The sequence below is a fragment of the Scardinius erythrophthalmus genome (genome assembly GCF_964197995.2).
Source record: "Scardinius erythrophthalmus genome assembly, chromosome: 4".
Classification (NCBI taxonomy): domain Eukaryota; kingdom Metazoa; phylum Chordata; class Actinopteri; order Cypriniformes; family Leuciscidae; genus Scardinius; species Scardinius erythrophthalmus.
This window is the reverse complement of record NC_138224.1, coordinates 47,373,982-47,399,424: the sequence shown is the minus strand read 5'-3', so window position 1 is coordinate 47,399,424 and position 25,443 is coordinate 47,373,982. Positions and strand designations below refer to the sequence as shown.

Below are 25,443 nucleotides of genomic sequence, written 5' to 3'. Positions count from 1 at the left end.
CTATATAGTTTGCGGCTGCTCGTCGGACGGCTTAAATCCGAACCAAGTCCAAATAATGGATGTTGCACTGATCTTTTTCACCAGCTTTCACTTTCAGCCGTGTTTACTTAAGATGACGACGAATATGATGCGTTGCAGCTGGGTGTACCTCGCGGCCGCGGGTAGATTGCGTCATCATAGCTTGTGTAGTATAGAGCAGCTCCCAACCCAACTTAAAGAATAAATTCACGCGATATTTTTTTTATCGCGTGATAAGAGTCTCGCGTTAACGCCGATAACGGCCCACCACTAATATATATATATATATATATATATATATATATATATATATATATATATAACCATCACTGTACTTAACCTGTTAAGCTGCAACCCCACTTTTGAAAAATCCCAAGAAATGACATACCCAAACTGAAACAGATACAGTTCATGAACCCTTTGTACTAAAAGCACAAGTATGATCTCATTTGAAAGCTGACACCTGGCAGTTTATTGTAATGTAGAATTAATTATTGTCATAATGACAAAAATTGTTATAAATAGCTTCAAAGTTTTGTAAAGTTATTAGAAATTATTTTTTATGAAACATCCTCATGAAAATAAAATTGAAGTTGGCCCTGGAGCAGTCTAGAAATGCACTACAGCTAATGCCACATGTCTAAACATTTTATGTTTAAAATCTTATGATAATAAGTCCAAAACTCTGTATTTAGTGAAATGTTTTTCAAGACCATGTCATGTGACTTTATTTTGATTTGATGCTAAAATGCTACTGATATTTAGTGTCATCTTCTTACCATCTATGCAGTATATTGTCTTTATTGTTTTGTGGTGCAAACGAGCCCCATTCAGTCTCAGTCTCCCCCTGCACACATTCACACCTCTCCAGCCAGGTTATGGCTCTAAATATGCATTTCTTTTGTCTGCATTAGTTACTAACGACTGGCTATTCACATGCTATTCATATGGTTTCAGTCACTAATTTATTTTCTCAAAGTTCACCCTTACATTCTAAACTGTTTTAAATGCATTTCTTGAATAAAGAAACATTTCAGTAAGCATTCAAAAAATAATAAAAATATAACTTCTAGGTGGCAGGTGCACCTAGGGCTAGCTAGCATGTTAGCTTAGCACACCATCAATACACGACAATTTATGAGATTAAAACCATGTTTGTGCTTATAAACTTACTTTATAAAGCAAATCGAGTATTTTAAATAATTTTCTGTGATCTAATTTGGCTTCAGATAAAAAAATCAGACAGAAAATATACTATTGTATACTGTTCTGCACAATGATAGTCTATATAGATTAGCATTACATTATAAATATAATCTATTATTATGGAAATACCTGGCATGGATTGAAAAACACAGGTAACTCAAATATCATAGCAAACATGTTTATTGTCTTCAAAACGACTGTATCTCCATGTTACAGCCATAGTTACAGCGCGATCTCTTGTTAGCTGTGTGTGTGTTCGAGGCTTCCTGGATTGTCACATGATTATGGCACTTCTTCATGTTCTAATACTGTGCACAGGGCGGCGAGGGCGCCCTCAGGCTATTGGTATGAATTGAAAACGCATTAACAGAGTATACAAACGCTCATAATGATTACATCGACGCATTTGGGTATAAATTCAATAAATATTATTCCTGTCTATAGAAATCTGATGTAAACCTATGAGAATATATCAATATTTCTCCAAATCTGCACATTTTTTAGCTAAAAGCCCGGAAGGACGTTGTTTTGTGTATCGCTGTCATGACGACGGCACGGGAGTTTTTTTATGAATGAAAGCGGCTGACGCGCATAATTCATATCAAAGGTATCGACTCATTTTTTCATTTCATAACTCCTGACACAAATTAAGAAATAACTGTCGCTATAAGTTTCTCAGAATACAATAGTGGTCAAATTCTGAAACTTGAGTCTTATATCTTTGTAATGATGTATAGTTTGTCAAGGTATAACATTAAATCTGATAGTAACTTTGAACTATTTATAAAAAAAAACGCTTCAGTGCGCCCGCGCTCTGGCAACGGTTAACAGGTTAAAGGAACACGCCGACTTTTTGGGGCTTTAGCTTATTCACCGTATCCCCCAGAGTTATAGTCAGGGGGCCAATTCTGAAAAGGGCTTCCGTTAAGACTTTTGCGGACATGTTTTGGTACAAGCTGTCACCCTATTTTTTTAGTTAGAAGACACCCATAGGTAAGATATTAGGGTGGTTGTCAAGCTGAATTTTCGTTTTTGTTACTTGTACAAGCAATTTCAGGCCAATTTTTGGGTTTCCTGCTCAACACGACATGCCAACAGTAAATGTTGAATATCTCCACAACCACAAGGACCATATTCATAAAAATGGTATCAAATGAAAGCCAACACTCATGGGATGTCTGCTGAAGTGTCAGAATGAACATTTATTGTACAGTGTAAGAGACAACAGAACTAGAACATGAAAAAAACAATCTCCGCCTAAAGAGAACCAGTTTTCAAAGTGAATATCAGCTTGGAAACATAACCTAGTATCCCAAAACCTCTATCAATCAGTACCCATATCTATGGGAATGAGTCAAGCCAAGTTTAAAGCTTGTAGGGAGAGACAGTGCAATGCTGCACAAGTTATAATACTTTAATGTCAAGGCGGAAATTTAGAACTGTAGATGATGGTCTATGGTGCTATTTGACTTAATTAGTGTACCAGGTTGTAACACAAATTATATTTAATTCACATATCACTATAGTTATTAATTCCATCCTAACAAAACTGCTCTCTCACTTCTTTAGGGTTGGGGGTTAGTAACTAGTTAGTAGTAATAACTATGTAATAGTCATATGGCAAAGGTATGTTTTTCCCCATCAAAGCAGTGGCTCTCAGGTTGACTCTCAGGTTGTCAGTCTCATCCCTTTGAGACTGAATGGACTGAATAAGCAAGGTCAAGCTAAGCGCAATGCAAATAATGGTGTGTGTCTATTATATTGCAAAAATATTGCACAATATTATACTACAATAATCTCCAGAAAGAGCACAAAGACACCACTTCCTGAAAAATCCCTTCAATCAAAGGGCTTTATCTTGGCTGTATTTTCCATATTTGTCTTGACAAATGAAACATTTTTCCCAATCAATATCTCTTCCTATTTGTTTTTCTTTGGACACTAGGCTTACAGCTCCCTCTGGATCCATGTTATCTTATCTGAAGGCAAAGAATTTTTTCACTACACTAGTCTGATTGGTTTCTGAGTGGATCACTACAATGTCCTCTGACATAAGCTGAGGGCTTTGCTATCTAACAAACTCATTAGCTATAGCATACTGTAAAATAGGAAATAAATTAAAAACATAATATTTCCATTACACATCTGCACAAAACTTAATTTACCTATTAGTAAGTAAGCTAGTAATTATGAAAGTAAATTAGCCTAGCTATACACTCACCTAAAGGATTATTAGGAACACCTGTTCAATTTCTCATTAATGCAATTATCTAATCAACCAATCACATGGCAGTTGCTTCAATGCATTTAGGGGTGTGGTCCTGGTCAAGACAATCTCCTGAACTCCAAACTGAATGTCAGAATGGGAAAGAAAGGTGATTTAAGCAATTTTGAGCGTGGCATGGTTGTTGGTGCCAGACGGGCCGGTCTGAGTATTTCACAATCTGCTCAGTTACTGGGATTTTCACGCACAACCATTTCTAGGGTTTACAAAGAATGGTGTGAAAAGGGAAAAACATCCAGTATGCGGCAGTCCTGTGGGCGAAAATGCCTTGTTGATGCTAGAGGTCAGAGGAGGATGGGCCGACTGATTCAAGCTGATAGAAGAGCAACTTTGACTGAAATAACCACTTGTCACAACCGAGGTATATTTGCAGAAAAATAGGAATTTAATAAAGGAAAAGGCAAAAATACAAGAACAAAACAAAACTCCCACGCGGGGGAAAACACTAGAATATATTAACAAACTTAAACACTGGAAACAAAACACAAGAACATTAGACAACGTAACAGCACAGTACAACAGACACAAGGAGACTAAATAGGGAGGCAAACAAAAGAAGGTAACGATGCAAACAGGTGGAATTAATTAAACCAATAACAAGATAACAAGTAGGGCGGGGCTAACAATGAACACAAGCACATGGCTCAACATAACAAACACCCAAGTGCAAAACAAGACAGGACAAACTTTTGACAGTCCTGCATAAAATAATAATAGCAATAACCTATAGCAGCCTATAAATCTTCCAAAAGATTTCAGTAACAACTACGCTAGAGAAAAATATATTGATTATCATATGTTACTTCAAATGTTTCCATTCGTTATGATGATATGAAATTAGATAATAGTAAAACATGAAGCCTGGTGCGTTTTGCTTTTCAAACACGATCGCGTTTCAAAATATGATACATTCAAACGCACAGCACGCTCCAAAATATTAAACATTTTGTTTACCATATTATACATATCTACATTCGAGCAGATACACAGTAACCACAAACACAGTAACAGTAAACACGGGTCTAAATATTATAATATTCACCATATATCTAGCAACAGTTCAACTGCAATGTGAAGTTTATGCAACAATAACATAAACTAATAAGTAAGAATTTCTTACCTTACATCTTTCTTGTCTTCAAATCGCGTTCTTCTTCTTCTGAGGTAAATCCAATGTAAGCTCACAGCGTTTCTTCCAAACTCGACGAAAAGCAGAGACTTAAGAAGTGTGGTGTTTTGTTTTTTGAGGGCCGTTCGCGTTCCATGTGGAGATTTGCATGTGAATGTCTTTTGCGCGCATGGGCGTGGTCAAATTAAAAATAATGAGCAAGTGTTTGAGAAGCTGGACATCTTGTTGGTTTTATACAAATTACTTAGAGAATATTTGTTTTCAGTTTGAATCCGATAATTTAAAAGTACACACTTAAATGTTTATAAAGATATATGGCTCATAAATGTGTGAATAGTATTCGCTGAGTTTTGTTTCAGTTTATAGACGTGCTCAAGAAAAAAAATGTTCACTGCGACGGAGAGGCAGAAAGCTTACCCTGTTTATTTTCTTTATTTTACAAAAGCACAATGTTTTGATTTGATTGTAAGTGGACACATACAAAAGTAGAAATATCACAGATTGTTTTTTCATATTTCTTTTTTCTGTCTGACCAGAAATGACGGCGTATTTTAAGTTTATGTTGCTGCTATGTGAAAAAAATCCAGCAAAACGCGCGGGCGCATTTGTCGACCCCAGAGGGTTAATATCAGACAATATTTTCACGGACCGGCCTTTAAGGTGTGGTGGATAAATACAACAAAATAAAATGATACGACCAGCATAAAAACTGGGGTATTTTTTAAATATTATAATAAACGTGAATCCAATGTGTAGGCCTACTTTATTAGCAGCTTTATTAGCAGCGTCCTCGTAACATCGCGCCAACAACATAACATGAGTAACATCCTCTCTGCCCCCTAACGCTCTCTGGTCACTATGGTAACGTAAAACATGCCTTCAAAATAAGATACACCACAAAAACAAATATAAAGGGCAAGAAAAATACAACTCACTATAACGCTGAATCAGTGGGAGCCCTGAGCCTGTTTCTCTGTAACGAGACGTTCCATCTAGGGCTAATGGGAGACAAGGACACCCGAGGTGTGTTGCTTATGTCCAGTCTACTCCGTAGTTTTGTTTTGGTTGCTGTCACTGCGGAAAACCCCGCTTTACATAGATAGGATGTCGGAAATGGCAACAGGGTTTTCAGTGCTGTTGTGGCGATCTCAGGGTATTCTGTCATGACTTTTATCCAGAACACCGGCAGAGTTGTTGTCTCGAACATACTTTTAAGGCTGCCATCATTTGCGATCTCCAGCAGTTGATCTTCTTCTCGCATAGACATGCTGGATTCACCTGGTTTGTTGACAAATGGGTTGCAAATCCATTCCTTTGCAGTTCGTGGGTCTTTTGTGGTTGGGAAGTAGCACTCGAACTCTTTTAAAAGCGAAGACAGGTGATCGTGCACCAGCTGGGAGAATGAAGGCTCGGGCTCAGTCTCTTCCAAAATCCCCGCCAATGTTGGAAACATGTCAAATATACCTCTGTTCACGCGATGTCCCCACAAATCCAGTTTGGCTTTAAATGCAGCTCCTTTATCAGAGTTTTGCGACCCATTCCTCGTCACTAAAATGTGCTGCCAGCGGTGACTTTTTTTTCTGAGAGAAATCTCTGCAGCGGCTCCTCTGCAACCTCTTTAATCCGGGCAGTTAAACCAGACAGCCGTCCAGTCATGGCAGCAGCTCCGTCTGTGCATATGCCAACACAAAATGACCATTTCAGTTTTCCTGATATACAGTCATCCAGCGTCTTGAATAGCTCTGCGGCTGTGGTTTTGGTTAATATAAAGTAAATATTATTTACTCCTGATAAAGATATCATACATAAACAAGTAGTATTGCCTTGTTGTCAATATCTGTAGACTCGTCAACCTGGAGTGCATACTACAGTGATGTATTTATCCTCTCCAACAATTGTGTTTTAATGTCCTCTGCTATTTCGTCAATGCGCCGAGTGACGGTGCTAGCCGAAAGAGGCACCTGTGCTATCTTTTTAACCTCAGCGTCTCCTAGAAGTTCACGGCAAATGTCTTTTGTGGCGGGAAGGATCAATTCTTCAACAATAGTGAATGCCTTCTTAGCCTTATCAATACGGTTAGCCACCAAGTATGATGCTCTCAGTGCACTCACATTTATTGATGTGGTGGCCCTCAGTAATTGTTTCTGGCCTTCTTGTTCACACTTTTTTCTTTCAAAATACTCAAAAGGCTTGTCTTTTAATGCTGGGTGCTTGGTCTTCAAGTGGCGAAGCAATTTTGAAGGCTTCATTGCCTCATTAGAGAGCTGGTTGCCACATATTATGCAGAGCGGGCTTGGTGCGTGTAAATCACCTGTTGCGATAAATCCATATTTCAAGTAGGACTCCTGGTATTGTCTGTTAAATGCAGCTTTCTTTTTCTTGGAAGTCGTAGGCTCTTCTTCTGTCTCCTCACTGGGCCGTTTCCCCTTCGCAAAAAAACAAACGTCTCGGTCACGTGATACGTTACCGAGACAAGCGTTGCTATCCACCAAGAGTGAGTCATAGACGGATGTAACGGAGAGAATTTGAATATGACGATGCTGACTCGCGGTCTTTGCAGTAGTGAACGCGCCAGAGAGAAATGCACATTTTATACGAATTACATAGGCAGAGAACAGTAAGGTTTTTTTTCGTTTTGAATTGTTCTGTTTAAAAGTAGACATTTCAAGCTTTCTATGTGTCTCAGGTCTGTGAGGTCCAGTTCACACGCCTGCGCCTCCATGTGATTATCTATTTTCTACTACATTTTACTACACTACATTTATCTACACTACATCTTATTTATTAAATCCAGGCAATTGGTTGATGAAACATTGATTAAAATTAAGATACAATTAAAATAAAACTAAATTAAATTTAAAGATAGGCTTTGTGCTTTCTGTTTGAGGTCTCTGTGCAAGTTTTAAAGCAGTCTTTTAGTGCCGCTTTCAGAGCGCTCACGTCCGTAACGGAGAACTGTCCCGTCTGTAACATTTTTTTTTTTTTTTTTGTGAAATAAATTTCTAAATAAATGTGATTTATAGTCCAGTGTGACTTATAGGCTATATGTTTTTTCCTCTTCATGACACATTTTTTGACTGATGCGACTTATAATCCAGAGCGACTTACAGTCGGAAAATACAGCAAGTTATTTATTCTTTCTGTGCGGCCTGGTACCAAATGTCCCACGGCCCGGGGGTTGAGGACCTCTGCCGTAGATGATCAGCTTCTGCACTTTTATCTCCGCTTCAGATCGTCAAATCCCGCGCTCGTTATGATGAATTTAAACAAAAAAAATGTCGCCCTCAAGAAATGTTACAACATGTTTTACAGAATTAAAATTTCAGTACCGTTTGGTACCGACGTCTGTACTTTTTTACAACCCTAACTCGCCGTACTCTCTGTTGTTCTTTTGTCAGTTTGTTTAAGTCTTTGCATTGATTAAATGCAGTATATCTGACATTAAATGCCCATACTCTGTGACTTTAAGTAGACACTATTTATCACTACAATGCATTTGTGAACATGAAGGGAACTTCTGATATTTACTAATGATATTTACTGTTAAAATCACCCATTTAAAATCCTCCTGATTCTATTGATATGCATTTTTGCATATTAATGATGCATTTTTATGATTTGAATAATTAGGAATAAAATGTGGCTTCCATGTATTCACAGAAATTCTCATAATCAGTAGAAGTATAATTCTAATCAAATGATTGAGCATGAGACATGTATGATCAGTCAGTGTCTCTTTGAGAATAATAATAATGAGGTTGAGGTTTAATCCAAGTCTTATGAAGCGATATGATTACTTTGTATGATGAACAAAGTGAAATTCAAGTCCTATTCCCTCTCAAATCAAATCTGTAATCAGTTCATGTCTACAGAAGCCAAATCAAATATGGTGACATGTCAATAATATCAAACCTTCAATAGTGGTTGTGTCAGGATTTGGGTTATGTAAACAGCAGAGACATTTCTAAATATCTTCTGTGTTGGAGGATTTCTGCATGTTAGCAATGGATGCAGGATCATTTTCTCTTGACATGATCATCAGTTCATAGTGTTTTTTATCATCACACATCCCACACAATAGTTTTACGGCCCCGCGCGTTTGAGGGCCCCTGCTGAGCAAGCAATTACATCAGTTGATGCCCGCTGTTACAGCAGTGCTGTTGACCTTATTTATCACATTTACACATCGCCTCCATCACCAAATATAGAATTCTGCAAACATTGTTCATTGATCAGTGTTTATATGTAAATAAGTCTAAATTAAATCTGCTCATCATTTAAAGCAATCGTGTCTCTTCTTGGATTAAACTGCTTGATTCATGATTCTTTAAGGAGAACTCCGGTCAATTTTAATATTGAGAACAACGACAAAAAACGGTGTTGCCTACACCGTGTTATCCTCTTTTTAATCACTCACATTGGCTGTGCACTTGTAATGACACATCAAGGATGTTAAGAGGCTAAAAGCAGGTTTAAAACTTGCCCTATTGAAGTCAACAGGGTGCAAATTTTAAAAAGAGGTTAACACGGTGTAGGCAACACCGATTTTTGTCGTTGTTCTCTGTATTGACAGCACTCCAAATGTACAAAAAAATGAGCTTTAAAAGTTGATTTAAACCTGCTATTTGGCCAGAATGGGCTTCCTTTATAGACTAAGGCCACGCCCATTTAGGCGCGCTCTGACGTGCGACCCGTCAGATGAATTGGCGCCAAACACGTCAGAGGCGCTTGGCCATAGGTTGTGCAGTTGCCGCAGCACAGCCAATGGGCGAGCTAGACACTCTGCTGTGTTCGCTGTGCAGCTGCACTGCGTTTTAAATTATTAGCTAAAGGAAAGGAGTTTCCCACTGTGTATTAGCTATGCAATATGAAGTGACCGTTCTCGATTCCAATGACCGTTATTTTCCAATGTCTTCATGTACAAGTTGCACATGGGTCTCAGCTGGACAACCTCTTTGCATTCAATCTCATTCCTAAGAATGTAATCCTTTACCACACAATACGACTTGTTATGTGCTGCTATCTTCTGGGCCTGCAGGCTGTCAATGTTGTCTGCTGCCTTTTCTGCTCTCTCCCTTCCATGCTCATGGGTTTGGAACTCTGTGTTGAAGTTGTTTCTGCATGATAGATGATACTTAGCTTCCATTGCAAAAAGGTCCTTGTCCTACACCTTGCGATAAAGAGCCTCTTTCTTTAATTCCTGCGCCCTAGGTTCAATAACTTTCCAGGCTAGTTCCTTGTGTTTCCAACTCTGAAACTTTGTAAGCTCTTCAGTCTTGCCCTTGAACTTGGATTTTGCTTTGTCACTGATTGGGAAACAAGAAGGAACACCTTCTTGGAGCTCCTTCAGATTGAATTTACAGAGATTTGACATGGAGACTCCTTTTTCAATGATGATGATGATTCACCAGATGTAGAAGCCTTTGACACTTGTAAACAATCTATTTTCCCTGTAAAGCTTTTATAGCAGTATTGGTGATAGCCAATTGTATCCAAAGGCAAGTCCTCTAATGTAAATGGAATCGGTTCACAAATATCCATCTTGCGGTATGGTGAACTGTCTGCTTAACAGAGTCTCATATCTCGGATACTGTGCAGATATGATAGCTTCTCGCTTTCCGAAAGCCTGTGATTATAGTAAAAACTGTTGAAAAATGACTTATGACTTAGTTATGACTACAAAGGTATATCTTAATTATAGTTTCAAATACGTACTGAAATTGTTCCAAAAGAGAGAGCAGTGTGAGAATGCGATCTGTAGGTACCAACCAACAGCCACAACTGCCAACTGCAAAGCCCCAACATTCCCAAACTGGCAGTTAGTCAACTTTTTGGATTTTTTTTTTAAGTTAATTTGCTTTGTTTTGTTTTGTTTACTTCAAAAGTAAATCTATTTTCAATTTCTTCAGGTTCGGGATAGGTGCAGTAAAAGGTTAAAATAAACCCCATTTCAGCCTGCTATTAGTATAATAAAAATGGTGTCAAATTTGCTTTTTTTTGCTGTTTTTGACCATAGATGGTCAAGATGTTGTAAAATATAACAAATAACAATTTCCCTGGGTCAGAATTGTATGGAAAAATGTGTAAATTTGTCTCTGTGAGTTGTTTACATCAAAAGTTATGCCACTTTATATCATATTTAGATTTTTTGGGTTTGATGCAAAGGGTTAAAAATGAAGCATTTTGGACATTATTTCAGCTTGGTACCCAATTTAATTTTAAAAAAGACACTTGAATGATAAAGAAATAACAGTTTGTGAAAAAAAATCACCCTATGCGCTTCAGAAAATGAAAATATAGTTGATCCTCTACACATTTTTGGCCATTTTTTGCTATTATTGTCCAGAAATAGGGTCAATATGTTATCAAATGTTAAAAATAACCATTCCATTAAATTCCTGGGGTCAGAATTGTATGGGAAAATGTGTTAATTTGTCTCTGTATGTTGTTTACTTCAAATGTTAAGCCACTTTCTATATAATTTTTTTATTTTTCGGGTTCTGGTCGGGTTCCGCAAAGGGTTAAAAATGAAGCCTTTGGGACATTAATTCAGCTTGGTACCTGGCAGATTCTGAAAATAGACACTTTAAATATTTAAAAAAATCAGGTGGCATAAAAAAAGCCGGGGGGTGCGCGTGGACCCCTATTTCCATCTAGACTATTTTGTTTAATTATGGATTGTAGGCTACACAACAACATACATTTTCTACATTCCATTAGAGCCTCTGCACAGACGACAAAACTTATGAAGGAAGATTGTCAGCCGATCGCACCAGAAAATGAAGATTATGAAGCTCGTCTTTAATCTGCTAAATTATTGTTTTGTGAATCATTCACGAAATTGAGATGACTGACAGTGATACCCGGCCATAGCAATGGAAGACATTTTTCAAAACAGATTGAAAAAAAGAGAAGACTCCCAATACAGTATTGCTTTCAATAAAAAAAAAATGAAAATGTAAGAACACTAAATGAATTAAGTTTGAAACCCCATCGAATATTTCAAGGTATAAATAAACTGTCGGGACAGTTTATTTATTTAAAACAGGGTTGCATCAAGTTTAGAGTTTATTCCCTTTGCGATGCAAAATAAGAAACACGGAATCTTATTCTTGCAACATTTTAAATTTGTATTGCCAAAGAAATTGCAGCCAAGTTAACCAATTAAAACGGTACAAAAAGAAAATAGTTCAAAGCAAAAAAGAAAATAGTTCAAAGCAACATAAATTAGGCGCAACAATCACAGACTTTGCAAAGTGTCAGTTTATTCTCTCTAACGAATTCATAATCACAATACTGAAATTACTGAAATTGAATTGAATAAATTTAATAATGAAAACATTTTCAACATAAAAGTTGCAATAGAAAAATATTAGGCTACATCAATGAGGCTTTGTACGACCATAAGACATTATCTTAACAGAATTCATACGATAGCTCTGTGGTCAACGCAATAACATGAGCCTCGCGGAGCTTCAAGCGGCCTAGCCGACAGCGTGTATGTTTTACCGTTCTTGATGCTTAAATAATTGTTTATTAAAGTTAAGCGTTTTGTTTAATTATCAATTGTACATTACAACATACATTTGCTATTTATCCATTTGAGCCGCTGCACAGACAACAAAAGTTGTGAAGGAAAATTGTCAGCTGATCGCACCAGAAAATGAAGATGATGAAGCTCGTCTTTAATCTGCCAAAATTTTGTTTTGTGAATCAATCACGAAATTGAGATGACTGACAGTGATACCCGGCAATAGCAACGGAAGATATTTTTCAAAACAGAAAACAAATCAGAAAAAGACTTTCAATAGCCTACAGTAGGCTATTGTTTTCACACAAAAAAGTAGTACTTTACTTAGTAAAAAGTAAAAGAATATTCCCAAAAGAGCACATTTCAAGGTTTAAATAAAGTTTCGGGACAGTTTATTTATTTAAACAGGGTTGCATCGAGTTTAGAGTTTATTCCCTTTGCGATGCAAAATAAGAAACACAGAATTCTTGCGACATTTTTTTTACATGTGTACTGCCAACGAAATTGCAGCTAAGTTAAAAAATTAAAACGGTACAAAACGAAAATAGTTCAAAGCAACATAAATTAAGAACAGGCGTTTTTCTTTGCCTCTCTCTCGCGCTGGATCTCTTTTTAGTAAGTTTCTTTTGCCTCCCTCACTCTGTCGAAATTAACTCACTCTCCATATGAAAGACGGAACATTAACACCTATTCGGGTTGGCCCTGCACCCCCACGATAAAGCCACTGCCTTCTCCAAACCCCCCACAGGTTATCTGAGTTTGCTAAACAAAGAGTTTGCAATTCACACTTAAATCGCTATTCTAGACATTAGCAATAGGCTATTCAATTGTTGATATGTAGGAATTTAATAATTTAGGCTATGTAGTAATATTTCTGTCATATGTTTATTACTAAATATTAAATTATTTCAATAATTGAAGAATTAAAATGGTACTTCAGTTTGGGCCAGCTTTTTCCAAGCAAAACTAAATACAATCTTCAAACGCATGTTCATTTGTTGTCATGAACAAAATGTTCAACTCAATATTTAAATTCCACAGGGATCTTTGAATCCTTATACAACCAGGGTGCGATTTGTGAATAAGGTTTTTTTTTTTGTTTTTTTGTTTTTTTTTAATAAATCTCGAACCACAGTGCTTCGTGCTGCTGTTAAACTAAATAACATTTATAGAATAATTATGAACTTAAATGAAACAATATCGCAACATTGACAAATACATTTATTTGATCTGTTTTTACAATTTAATTCAGGGCGATTTAGCCTAGATTTAATGAGATCGAGATTTTCACCCTTTCCTCGTCCTTTCCTTATTGGGAAGCGCTCACATGATAGCTAAACATGTTTGAGTAGATCCTCTGTACCTCTCGGTTTCATATGGATTTCACAATCAGGCTTTTGACATAGCCGATTAATTTCGTATCGTGACTGAGCTGAGGCAAGTGGCTTTCAGTTCATTTTTGTGACGCGCAGTTCCCGGAGACAGAGACGACCGACAAAGTTTTGTCGTTAGCCTATATGAATAAAAGTTTACAGTTTTAAAAGATGTAGGCTACTCTACTCTTATCTGTATGACCGAAAAATTACAGAGTAGCCAATTAAGTTATTTTAGCTGTTAAGAGTAAAATAAATCCAAATGAACGCGCCACCGCGTTTGTCGAACACTAATTCAGCATGCCAGAATAAAACCCGACTTTAGAACAATGCATAGCGCCACTTGTCGTGGTGTGCCAAAACACTTAATTATAAACTTTAATATTTAATTCAAAACAATCTCAAAACGCTTTGTGACATTTTGAAAAGCCGTGCATGCTTTACGGCCACTGGAACCATGAACGTGACAGAATACTGGCTCTGATTTTATTGTTTGTCGTTTAAACGCGCCTGTTGCATATCTTTATTTTATATATTTTATATGGTTTATTGGTGAAGTAGCAATATATATATATATATATATATATATATATATAACAGAACTGCTTTTGAAATTACGATTGGAATTATTATAGGCTACAGATGTAAAGTCATTGCATAATATTTGTTCCTTAGTGTAAAATGGAAATGCATGGTAATTTTATTTTATATATATAAGCAAAACATGATGGTATAACTATGGTGAGTTTTAGAACTAGACAAATCTCTCTGCATCAATAATAGGCTATAAAATGCATTAATAGGCTAATATAAAAATTACAATAGTCCAAGTTGGTTCGGGATTTGAACCCGTGTCATCTAAATGATCGAAACGTACGTTCTACCGAGCCGAGAAGCGCTCTACATTCGTCTCATTCCTCAATAGAATAGTACAAATAATCAGCTTCATTACACATAATTTACTTTTGTTTGTTATTTTTGGTATTAAATTGTGTGTGTGTGTGTGTGTGTGTGTGTGTGTGTGTGTGTGTGTGTGTGTGTGTGTGTGTGTGTGTGTGTGTGTGTGTGTGTTTTATCGCACTGCTCCCCGGGAAATAGGCTTGTCGCCCACCGACGTCTAGGCCTACAATATGAAATACAGGTTATATTGTTATCGTCTCTATTTTTAATTTGTTATTCTATTTTTCTGGCCTTATAAAAATGTCATATTCTGTTTACAATAGTTGTAGTATTTCATCCTAACTGTAAATTGACATTAACCCCACTTAAGGCAATTGAAAAAAATGCAGCAATTGCTGCTGTTTTGCACAATATCCCTTTGCGCCACCTGTCGGTCATTTCGCGAATGACTTTGAAATGCGACTGGTTTATTTTTGCCGCAGTAGTTTTGCCGCGGTGGCTGGCACGGCGGTAATAGGCATTCTGGTTGAGTACCATCTGTACACGTAATACTAGCAACAAATTCAATTACACACTGATGTCTATGGAAGCGGCATTTAAAACTTCTAATTTGACACCGTGTTTTATTCACGTCAGAAATACATCGTGTAGAAAACGAAATAGTTTTTCTTCTTCTCCCAGTTCACCGGCCACTTACTTTCCTGTCTTTCAGGAGAAGTGGATGAAGCAAACTATTACCGATTACACGTTATCATTAGAGCCCGACCGATTTATCGGCAGGCCGATATTATTGGACAATATTAGGCATTTTCCAAACTATCGGTATCGGCATTTATAATGGCCGATAAATGAATATTTAAAAAATAAAATAAAAACGGACGAAACACCCTTCAACCATGACATGAGTGTTGGCGTTGTATAGTTTGTCCACCAGAGGGCACTCTACACCGTCCCTGTTGTCAACACTCGTGTATAATGCGCCACACATCCTGCAACCTGCTGATCCAGCCAGAGTCGGGCAGGCAGAGAGAACCAGTTATACGCGAGTGAGATCATCGGTGAAGTGTGTTCATGGTGAGTTGGTCACGAGACATACATTGCTTGAATAACAATTAAAAGAACATCCCCATCAGTTCTTTTAACTCAAATAAGCATGACAAAATTTGTGACTATCATGTCCAGTTTTGCTGCTGTTAAATAAGCCGAGAGAGAAGCGGAATTAGCTAGTAATTACGTTACTTTCTTACAGTGTAGTTGACTGACTGTCCTTTTAACTTTTGACAATGTGACTGAAGTATTTTTTTAATAGCGTGACAGTTATAGCAATGAGACGTACAGTATCATCTCTCCTTGGCCTGTTATATTGAAAATGTATGTTTTACAATTTGCAGTATGATGTTATCCATTGCTAAATTATGGCTCATCATAGACTAGCTAACCACAAAGCTAGCTAATGCCACTATCAGTGGAAGACCGCTAACGTTAACATTAATGAGCTTGGAAACCACAATGAACTTATTCTGCCTAAATAAAGTAATGATTACTGTATTTATAACTAGCATATCTCTAGCTACAGTCCCTGCATTGTAAAATGTAAGTTAGACTTGCGAGGAGTGAACATTTAGACATAGAGAAAAAGTAGCAAACGTAGCTTGTGCATAAAAGTTAGCTTTTCTTTTACACGTGTGTGAAATCCAATGACGTCAAGTGTGCATTGCAGACTGTCGTTCAGCCGCAGCATTAACGAGTCACATAATGGATTTAGATCGCTAAATAGTAGGTTTTAGAAGGCAGGCAGCAACTGATGATTGAAAATGGTTTGATGTAGCTTGATGGAAAGAATTAAAAAGTGCAGGTAAAGGGATAAGCAAGCTGACATTGTAATTATGTTCCTCTGTTCCGTTGTGACAATAATATTTTAGTGAATACTCATAAATAACTACAAATAACTATTCTTGTACTAAAACCTGCCTTTGCTGGACTGGAGCTATTGAGGATTGACTGATTCAGTACACTACCTCATATACTGTTAGCAATTTATAATTTGCTGTTGTTATTTATCAGAACTTAACAGAATTTGTCTCCAGTCCTATTCAAAGTTATATTTACTTACCAAGTCTTTTAAAACTGGTAACTTTGATTTGGTTGTTGTTGTTTTTGTGTTTTTGTTCAAAGGACTTTACGTTTCATATCTTAAGTTTGTATTTTTATACATTTTATTTATCAGAACTTTAATATATTTTGATGTTCCTCTGTTCTGTTGTGACAATAAAAGAAACAAGTTTCTTTTTAAAATGCATTATCATATTATTTTAGTTAAAACTCATAAATAACTACAAATAAATAATGTTAGGGAAATCTGTTAATGTTTTGTGGCGCGTTTCTGAAATTTAAAAAAAATAAATAAAAAATATCGGCTTATATATCGGAATATCGGATTTTAAAACCAACAAATATTTGTATTGGTATCGGCCTTCAAAATCCTTTATCAGTCGGGCTCTAGTTATCATCTAACATGATCATTATAAAAGTGTTTAAAAGACTAAATACAATCACTAAGACATATTTGAGAATCGGAATATCAGATTTCACAATAAGACAATTGTTCAAGCTAAAAAGCAAGTAGGGTCTACCAAAGTGTAGACAATTTTTGTTATGCAGTTTAAAGTCAAATAAATCTATATGTCTCACTTAATTATATTCAATATTACTGCAGTGCAATTCAGAGTAAAATGTTATGCAATGTGTGTGTGTGTGTGTGTGTGTGTGTGTGTGTGTGTGTGTGTGTGTGTGTGTGTGTGTGTGTGTGTGTGTGTGTGTGTGTGTGCGCGCGTGTGTGTGTGTGTGGATCCTTATGGGAGGCCGTTTGAGACGAAACCCACTGAAACACTCGCGATACACACTGAAACACTCGCACTACACACTGAAACACTCGCGCTACACACTGAAACACTCGCGCTACACACTGAAACACTCGCGCTACACACTGAAACACTCGCGCTACACACTGAAACACTCGCGCTACACACTGAAACACTTGCCCATACATGTGAAACACGTGCGCGTACATGTGAAACACTTGCGATACACACTGAAACACTTGCCCATACATGTGAAACAGTATATATCTGTGCATATACATGAAAGACATGCGGCTACATAGAAACTCATTGCATATACCCCTGTAATCGCCCACGTACTGTTGTACCTGCACAAAGACTGCACATTAATTCTCGCGTGTGAGAGAGCGCAAACATTTTCAGTGTGTCCGGAAGTCGTTTCATTGCAACCGGAAGTTTGGTTCATTTGGAAACAGAAGCGCGGTTTATTTGGAATAGCGAGCAGTCATGGCAGATCGTGCGCCTGCTGCCGATGCTATAAATCTGTTGAGAAATCTTCTTTGTTCTCCAGTTTTGATTAACACGATCGCAAATTCTGCAGCATCCAGTTCTCAGATTGATTCAGAAATTGGGGCATTGTTTCGACCCACGCAAAACCTAGAAGCTAGGAACACAACTGTCACACAGCACGTAGGCCTAACTGTACCGAGCACACCTGCATCCGAGAACCAGACGCCCCGTTTCATAGCGAGACGGTACAGCAGCTGGAGGCCCAACTCCAAAGGAAAGAGGTATGTACCGTGTATTTATTACATTAGGTATGTTTTTTTTATATTGTTGTTGTTTTATTTGGCAACTTGACCCAATTAACCATGGCTTTATTAGTAGTTTTATATAAGTGTAGTCACCATTCTTTTTGGCAGGTTACCATTTACATTAACACCGTTTTACTACAAATACCATGGTTAAACTATGATTAATGACTGTACCAAAGTCATGGTTAATTTGTGGTTACCATGATTTAACTATATTAACCATGTTTTTATTAAAGTGGTTTTTGTACTGTTGACATGAACTGTAATGTGGTGCAACCACAAAACTCTAATTTATCATGGGAAATAATAATAATGGACAAGTACAAAAATATTGAACATTTCATTTAGACAATGTAGGTTAAAAGTTAAAACGGTGCATTTTATTTTCCACATAAAGGGGTATTAATATATATTATTTTCCCTAGCACTTTCATTGAGCTAGTTATCATTAATTAAGAGAAAAACACAAGTCATGTGCGTGTGTGTGTGTGTGTGTGTGTGTGTGTGTGTGTGATCTCTTAGTTACACAATTACCAACATTCACAGTGGCCATCCTCTTCTTTGTGTCTTGACATTTACTGACAGACAAGAAGGATGGGTTACAGCTACTAATAGCACTTTTATGACATTTAACAATTTATTTGTCCTTTTTTTTCAGGCCAAAACCACCATATCATAGGATTTATAATAAAGATATAATTCTACTGACACATCCCAAAGAAAACAATGTGGTTAAGCAGAGGGCGAAGCAGAAGTTGTATGAAAAGGGCCACATAATAAGTGCTTTTGAGTTTGATAAAACGTGGGACTACAGAACAGTCATGAATAAAATGCATGAGGCATTTAAAGGGAAAATTCCATGTGGTGTGGGGTAAGTTGGTTTGTAATCATGCATATGCAGATGTGTACAACGATTTAAGATTTAGCCTCAAGTGTTTAATCAAATTTTATAAAACATTAACAAAGTTTTTGTGTTATTTTTGGCTGTCAGTCTGGAAATGCTCTTGCCTTGTGGGAACAAACTTGTTGCTCCTACATTTAATGAAGGCCAGAAGCTCGACGGCAATCTGATTCAGAGGGTTTTTAAACGAGCTTCTCTTTATTTGAGACCATCAGAGCCTCTTCAAGTAAGTATAAGCCATTAAACTGAATTAATTGAAATCATAAATTATTACTTATTTTACAATTAAGTGTTTTCCCAAAAGGTTAATAGTTTAATTTGTCCTACATTTTGGCATTAACTTCACACAAATGTAACTGTGTACAATAGCACTGATCAAAAGTTTGACTACTGCTAACTTGTTTATGTAGTCTGTGTATGGAGACACCTCAGATTCTGAAGAGAACTGTGAGGAAGAGGAGGTAGATACATGTGGTACAGATGATGAGAGGCCATCACATTCCTCAAAGTCATGCAAAGAACAGACAGGGAATCCCACCTTTGTTTCAGCAAGTGCTAAAACCTCAACAGCGGAGCTACCCGCAACAGAGTCCCATGCCATGGCAATATCCATTTCAACACAACATGTTGAACAACCATCAACACACCATTTTGAACAACCATCAACAAATGCCCAAGCCTCTTCCAGCAGCCAACAAGGAACATCTCAATCAAATAGCCCCACCTCAAGGCGCTGGCAAAATGATTATGGAACTTACATTAACCTCATAAATGACTCATTAGATGAAGATGAAGACGAAGAAATGTACACCGCTATTATTGCCAGTATTGAGGACCAGACGTAAGTGCATTATGCTAAATTAAAGCAATAATTTTACTTTTGATAACATCATCTGGAGGAGTGAGTCTTTTTCAAATCAAGGTCGGTTAGTTAACATGAAGTAGGAGCTTTTTTTAAGTTTGTGACTTTTTACTACAAATTTTTAAGATAGGATTTTGACATAATGTAACCAATGTAAAGAGCCTAAAAATTTAGCTTACGTCTTAAGTATATATTTATCATGGTTTATAAGTTTTGATTTGAGTAAATGCATGTTGTATGTACTGCAACTATAGCGGTTCATGAACATTTGTTTACAGTCTTCTTGATAATAGCCGTCTAATCAGATGAATAGTTGGATTATTGCTGTCCATCTAATCATGTGCTGAAGGATTTCTTTCCTTGTCATTTTAGACGCCCCAAAGAAGATGTCTCCATAAGTGACATCTTAAAAGAACTTGGTGAAAAGATCAAAAGCACAGGCATTTGCAAGTTCAATATCAATCGTGCAGCAGTGCTTGATGGAGCTATTCGAGGCTTTCGAAGAATGTCGTACAACCCAAACCACAAAATGTGCATTAAGTTCTCTGATGACAAGGGCACAACCGAGGAGGCTGTTGATCTTGGCGGCCCCCGACGAGAATTTCTACGGCTTCTCATGGAAGCACTATCACACTCTGAGATGTTTGAGGGACATGAGGGACACTTAAACTTGGCCCTTGATTCCTTTGGTATATATAATTGCATTGAGTCAGTTAAAATGATAGTAATAATGAATATGCTGTATGAATTTTATTTATTTATTTTGGGCCACAGAATTATAACAAAGTGATAGTGTCCTGATTGGACTTTTATTCTGCTTATTTTACAGCTGTGCGGGATGACAGATATTTTTTTGCTGGTCAATCCATTGCTGTCAGTCTGGTTCATGGAGGCCCACCACCATGTTTCCTCTCTGAAACTCTTTTCAGCTGCTTAGTTAAAGGACCAGAGATGAGCAGACCAGTCATTGAGGACATTGCAGACAACGAACTCTATGAAAAACTGAAACAGGTTTGTAAGCACTTTTACTTTTTCTACTTGTGTAATGTACTATATATATATATATATATATATATATATATATATATATATATATATATATATATTTATATATATATATTTTTTTTTGGAACCAGGTTTCTGAATCCAGAACAGTGGAGGAGCTTCACACATCTACTGAGCCTTTGACAGATTACTTGTCTCATGCTGGCTGCCTAAGACCTCTTACAAGTTTGTTGGACAAGAATCCGTTACTGGAGGATGTTCTGATGTTTCAAGTTGTTCACCGTGTCCGTGGTCCCTTTGAAAGGTACATGTTGTCTCAGTGAATACTGTGCTCTCTTAGTCTAGTGGACAAATAGGTTTACATGTGTTTATTGGGTTTACATTAAGTTTATTATTTTAGCTACTCTTTTAGGTTTACCTCTGTAGTAGCGATTGTAATAAAAAAGCAATAAGGGTTTAAGTGACTGTCATGAGAAGATGATGAAGACGAGGGTAGACGGGACCCAATAAGAAGTGGTTTTAATAACAATAAACACAAGAACAGTGCGGCTAATTGTTTAAACAAGGGGTAAACACGCAAACATCAACCGACACTAAAGAATGAAAACAGAGAAACTAAATACACAGACAAAACTAACTAAATGATGATCAGCTGTGGTGGAGGATCAGTGTCTATGGTGACTGATGAGTGGTGGGAAAATCAAACAAAGGACACACGTGACACAAATTTTTGATTGAATAATTTCTGTTCTAAAAACTGATTAGTTATTTAATTTGGCGCCACTTAAACAACACCACCCTCAGCTCAAATAGAACTGTTTAATAATGGAGTGTTGGATTATATTCTCTATCTCAATTTTGTATATTTAGGTTCAGAGATGGATTGAAAACACTTGGAGTCCTCCAGAAGATCCAGCAACATCCAGAAGCGTTTCATGCTGCCCTCTGCTACACTCCAAGGAACCTATCAGCAGACATCATGGATGGGCTGTTTGAAATCAGATGGTCGGAGACAGGAAGCAATAGACGAGCGAATGAAAACCGAGTGGTCGCCTATTGGAGAGATTACCTCCAGGATGCTGAAGGTGGGCATATTTAGTGTTAAAAGCTTTAGAATACTGGGTAATACTTTATAATAAGTATACAGTGATATGGTACTTAATGCACAAATCATTTAACTATTAATTCAAAGTTAATGTATTGTACTCTCTACATTGTTAATATATTAGGCTATTTAAAAATAGTGAATTATTCATTCATTGTCTCTGTAATTAACACTATTATTAATGGTTAATTAGCTTGTACCGAAGGTACTGTTAATTGTTTATCAGGAGTAAATAGTCCTCACTTTAGATTAGTTAGATTGGTCACGGAAAATGGATTCATATGCAGAGTTCCTTAAAATGTTTAAAAACACATTACACACACACACTTAGACTCTCTCACTCACTCACACTAAAGCCCAGTTTAGACTTCTGCATTGAACTCCTGCCATTGCTATGCTGGGCTGTGTGTAGCTGACATGCACCTCTCCAAAAATGTAACAACGCATCAATTATACGCGGACGCAAGCACTGTGATTGGTCTGCTAGAACCCCTCCCTCAGGTTTCACACGCTCCCTCTGCACGTGTAATTGCGCATCAAAACAGACAACAGGGCAGAAGTATAAATCAGCCTTTAGACTCAAACTCACACAACCAGACTCACATACTCTCACTCTCACACACTTAGACTTAGACTCAAACTCTGACTAAAACTCACTCACACACACACTCTCACTGACACACAGACTCACACACTCTCACTGACACACAGACTCACACACTCTCACTTACACACTCACACACACTCTCACTTACACACTGACACACAGACTCACACACACACTCTCACTTACACACTGACACACAGACTCACACACACTCTCACTTACACACTGACACACAGACTCACACACACTCTCACTTACACACTGACACACAGACTCACACACACTCTCACTTACACTCACACACACTCACTTACACACTGACACACACTCTCTTACACTCACACACAGACTCACTCACACTCTCACTTACACACACTCACTTACACACTGACACACAGACTCACTCACACACACTCTCACACACTCTCACTTACACACTGACACACTCTCACTTACACACTGACACACAGACACACTCTCACTTACACACTGACACACAGACACACTCTCACTTACACACTGACACACAGACACACTCTCACACTCTCACTTACACACTGACACACTCTCACTTAAACACTGACACACAGACTCACTCACACACACTCTCACTTACACACTCACACACACTCACTTACACACTCATACTAAAACTCACACACACACACACACTCTCACTCACTTACACACACACACACACACACACACTCACTCTCACACACTCACACTTAGACTCACTAAAACTCACACACACTCTCACTCATTCACTTAGGCACTTACTCACACACACACTCACACACACTCTCTCACTCACTCTCTCACTCACTCACACACTTTCACTCACACAATCTCACTTAGACTCAAACTCACACCAAAACTCACTTACACACTCTCTCACTCACACACTCTCACTCACACACTCACACTTTGACTCAAACTTACACTAAAACTCACACACACTCACTCACTCTCACACTCACTCACAAACACTCACTGACACACACACACACACACTGACACACAGACTCACACACACTCTCACTGACACACTGACACACACACACTCTCACTTACACACTGACACACAGACTCACACACACAAACTCGCGCACTCACTCACTAGAGACTATATTAACTATGAATAAAATATAAACTATTAGTTTGAAAATGATTTGTAAGTACTTTATTACTGTATACTTAATGTAAAATGTTACGAATACAGAAATTGGTGCCTGAAGCTTTGTTTAAAAATTGATACATGTTCAGAGGGGGGATAGTTTTTTTTAGAATGTTTGTTCCCTAGGAATCAAACCTAAAATATAGGCATTGTGAAATGGAATCCCCAATTGAGCTACTGGAAATCCATTTTATTTTTGTCTTGTTAAGTGTTTAGTGTAAGCCACTGCATAGAGTATTAGTTATTAATCTTGTTAGCACTTTTAATGTTTTCTATGCTACATTTCCATCAGAGGAGGAAGGGCCAACAAAGCTGGAGGCCATTTTAACATTTGCAACAGGATCAAATGTGGTGCCACCCATTGGTTTTTCTCCTCAGCCCTCTGTGGAATTCCTTCACAATGAAGGAAAATATCCAGTGGCCAACACCTGCATCAACTGCCTTCGACTTCCCATCCACAAAAGTTACGAGGATTTCAAAAACGACATGGACTTTGGAATCCAAAACACTCAAGGGTTTGGAATGGAATAGAAGCTTGCCTTGAAAGCATTTGTTTCTTTTGCTTGTTTTGTTGAAAAGTGTACCGTTTACTCCAGGTAAAGGAATTTTGTGTTAAGTTATACCTTGTTAGACAGTGCAATTATTTGACTAAACACTTTAAGACAAAAAGCACAACTTTAATTTGCACTACTATGCACCTTAAACTTTGTAAGTGAAACTTTATAAGTATCACACACTTAGACTAAAACTCACACAACCAGACTCACATACTCTCACTCTCACACACTCACTCACTCACTCACTCAAACTCACACACACACACTCTCTCACACTCACTCAAACTCTCTCTCTCACACACACACACACACACACACACACACACACACACACACACACACACACACACACACACACACACACACACACTCTCTCTCACACTCACTCAAACTCACACACACACACTCTCTCACACTCACTCAAACTCTCTCTCACACACACACACACACACACACACACACACACACACACACACACACTCTCTCACACTCACTCAAACTCTCACACACACACACACACACACTCACTCAAACTCTCTCTCTCACACACACACACACACACACACACACACACACACACACACACACACTCTCTCTCACACTCACTCAAACTCACACACACACACACACTCTCTCTCTCACACTCACACACACTCTCTCACACTCACTCAAACTCTCACACTTACACAAACTCTCTCACACACACACACACACACACACACACACACACACACACACACACACACTCTGACACAAACTCTCTCTCACACACACACACACACACACACACACACACATACTCATACTCTCACACTCACAAACTCTCACACACACACTCTCTCACACTCAAACGACATGGACTTTGGAATCCAAAACACTCAAGGGTTTGGAATGGAATAGAAGCTTGCCTTGAAAGCATTTGTTTCTTTTGCTTGTTTTGTTGAAAAGTGTACCGTTTACTCCAGGTAAAGGAATTTTGTGTTAAGTTATACCTTGTTAGACAGTGCAATTATTTGACTAAACACTTTAAGACAAAAAGCACAACTTTAATTTGCACTACTATGCACCTTAAACTTTGTAAGTGAAGATGCACATTTTTTTATGTTTTGTTAAAATAAATGTTACATGTACTG

General features: G+C 37.6%; 1 protein-coding gene and 1 long non-coding RNA gene across 2 annotated transcripts in view; one reads left to right on the top strand and one right to left on the bottom strand.

The window, feature by feature from the left end:
- LOC308689647 overlaps positions 1-25,443 on the bottom strand; it is a 1,235,845-nt gene that overhangs the window by 614,738 nt on the left and 595,664 nt on the right. The window lies entirely within an intron of this gene.
- Positions 18,833-25,071, top strand: LOC308689845 (G2/M phase-specific E3 ubiquitin-protein ligase-like). The gene is made up of 8 exons (XM_081363884.1): positions 18,833-18,967; positions 19,088-19,223; positions 19,408-19,838; positions 20,232-20,548; positions 20,689-20,870; positions 20,996-21,168; positions 21,735-21,949; positions 24,046-25,071. Exons 1-8 carry the CDS (start codon positions 18,918-18,920, stop codon positions 24,282-24,284), a joined length of 1,743 nt encoding a protein of 580 aa, XP_081220010.1. The 5' UTR covers positions 18,833-18,917; the 3' UTR covers positions 24,285-25,071.

Excerpts from the sequence above, each read along its gene's own strand:
- LOC308689845 (XM_081363884.1), top strand. The coding sequence starts at position 18,918 with ATGAATAAAATGCATGAGGCATTTAAAGGGAAAATTCCATGTGGTGTG. Across the intron at positions 18,968-19,087 it reads AAAATTCCATGTGGTGTGGG|TCTGGAAATGCTCTTGCCTT; the intron begins GTAAGTTGGTTT and ends TTTGGCTGTCAG. Across the intron at positions 21,950-24,045 it reads TTACCTCCAGGATGCTGAAG|AGGAGGAAGGGCCAACAAAG; the intron begins GTGGGCATATTT and ends CATTTCCATCAG.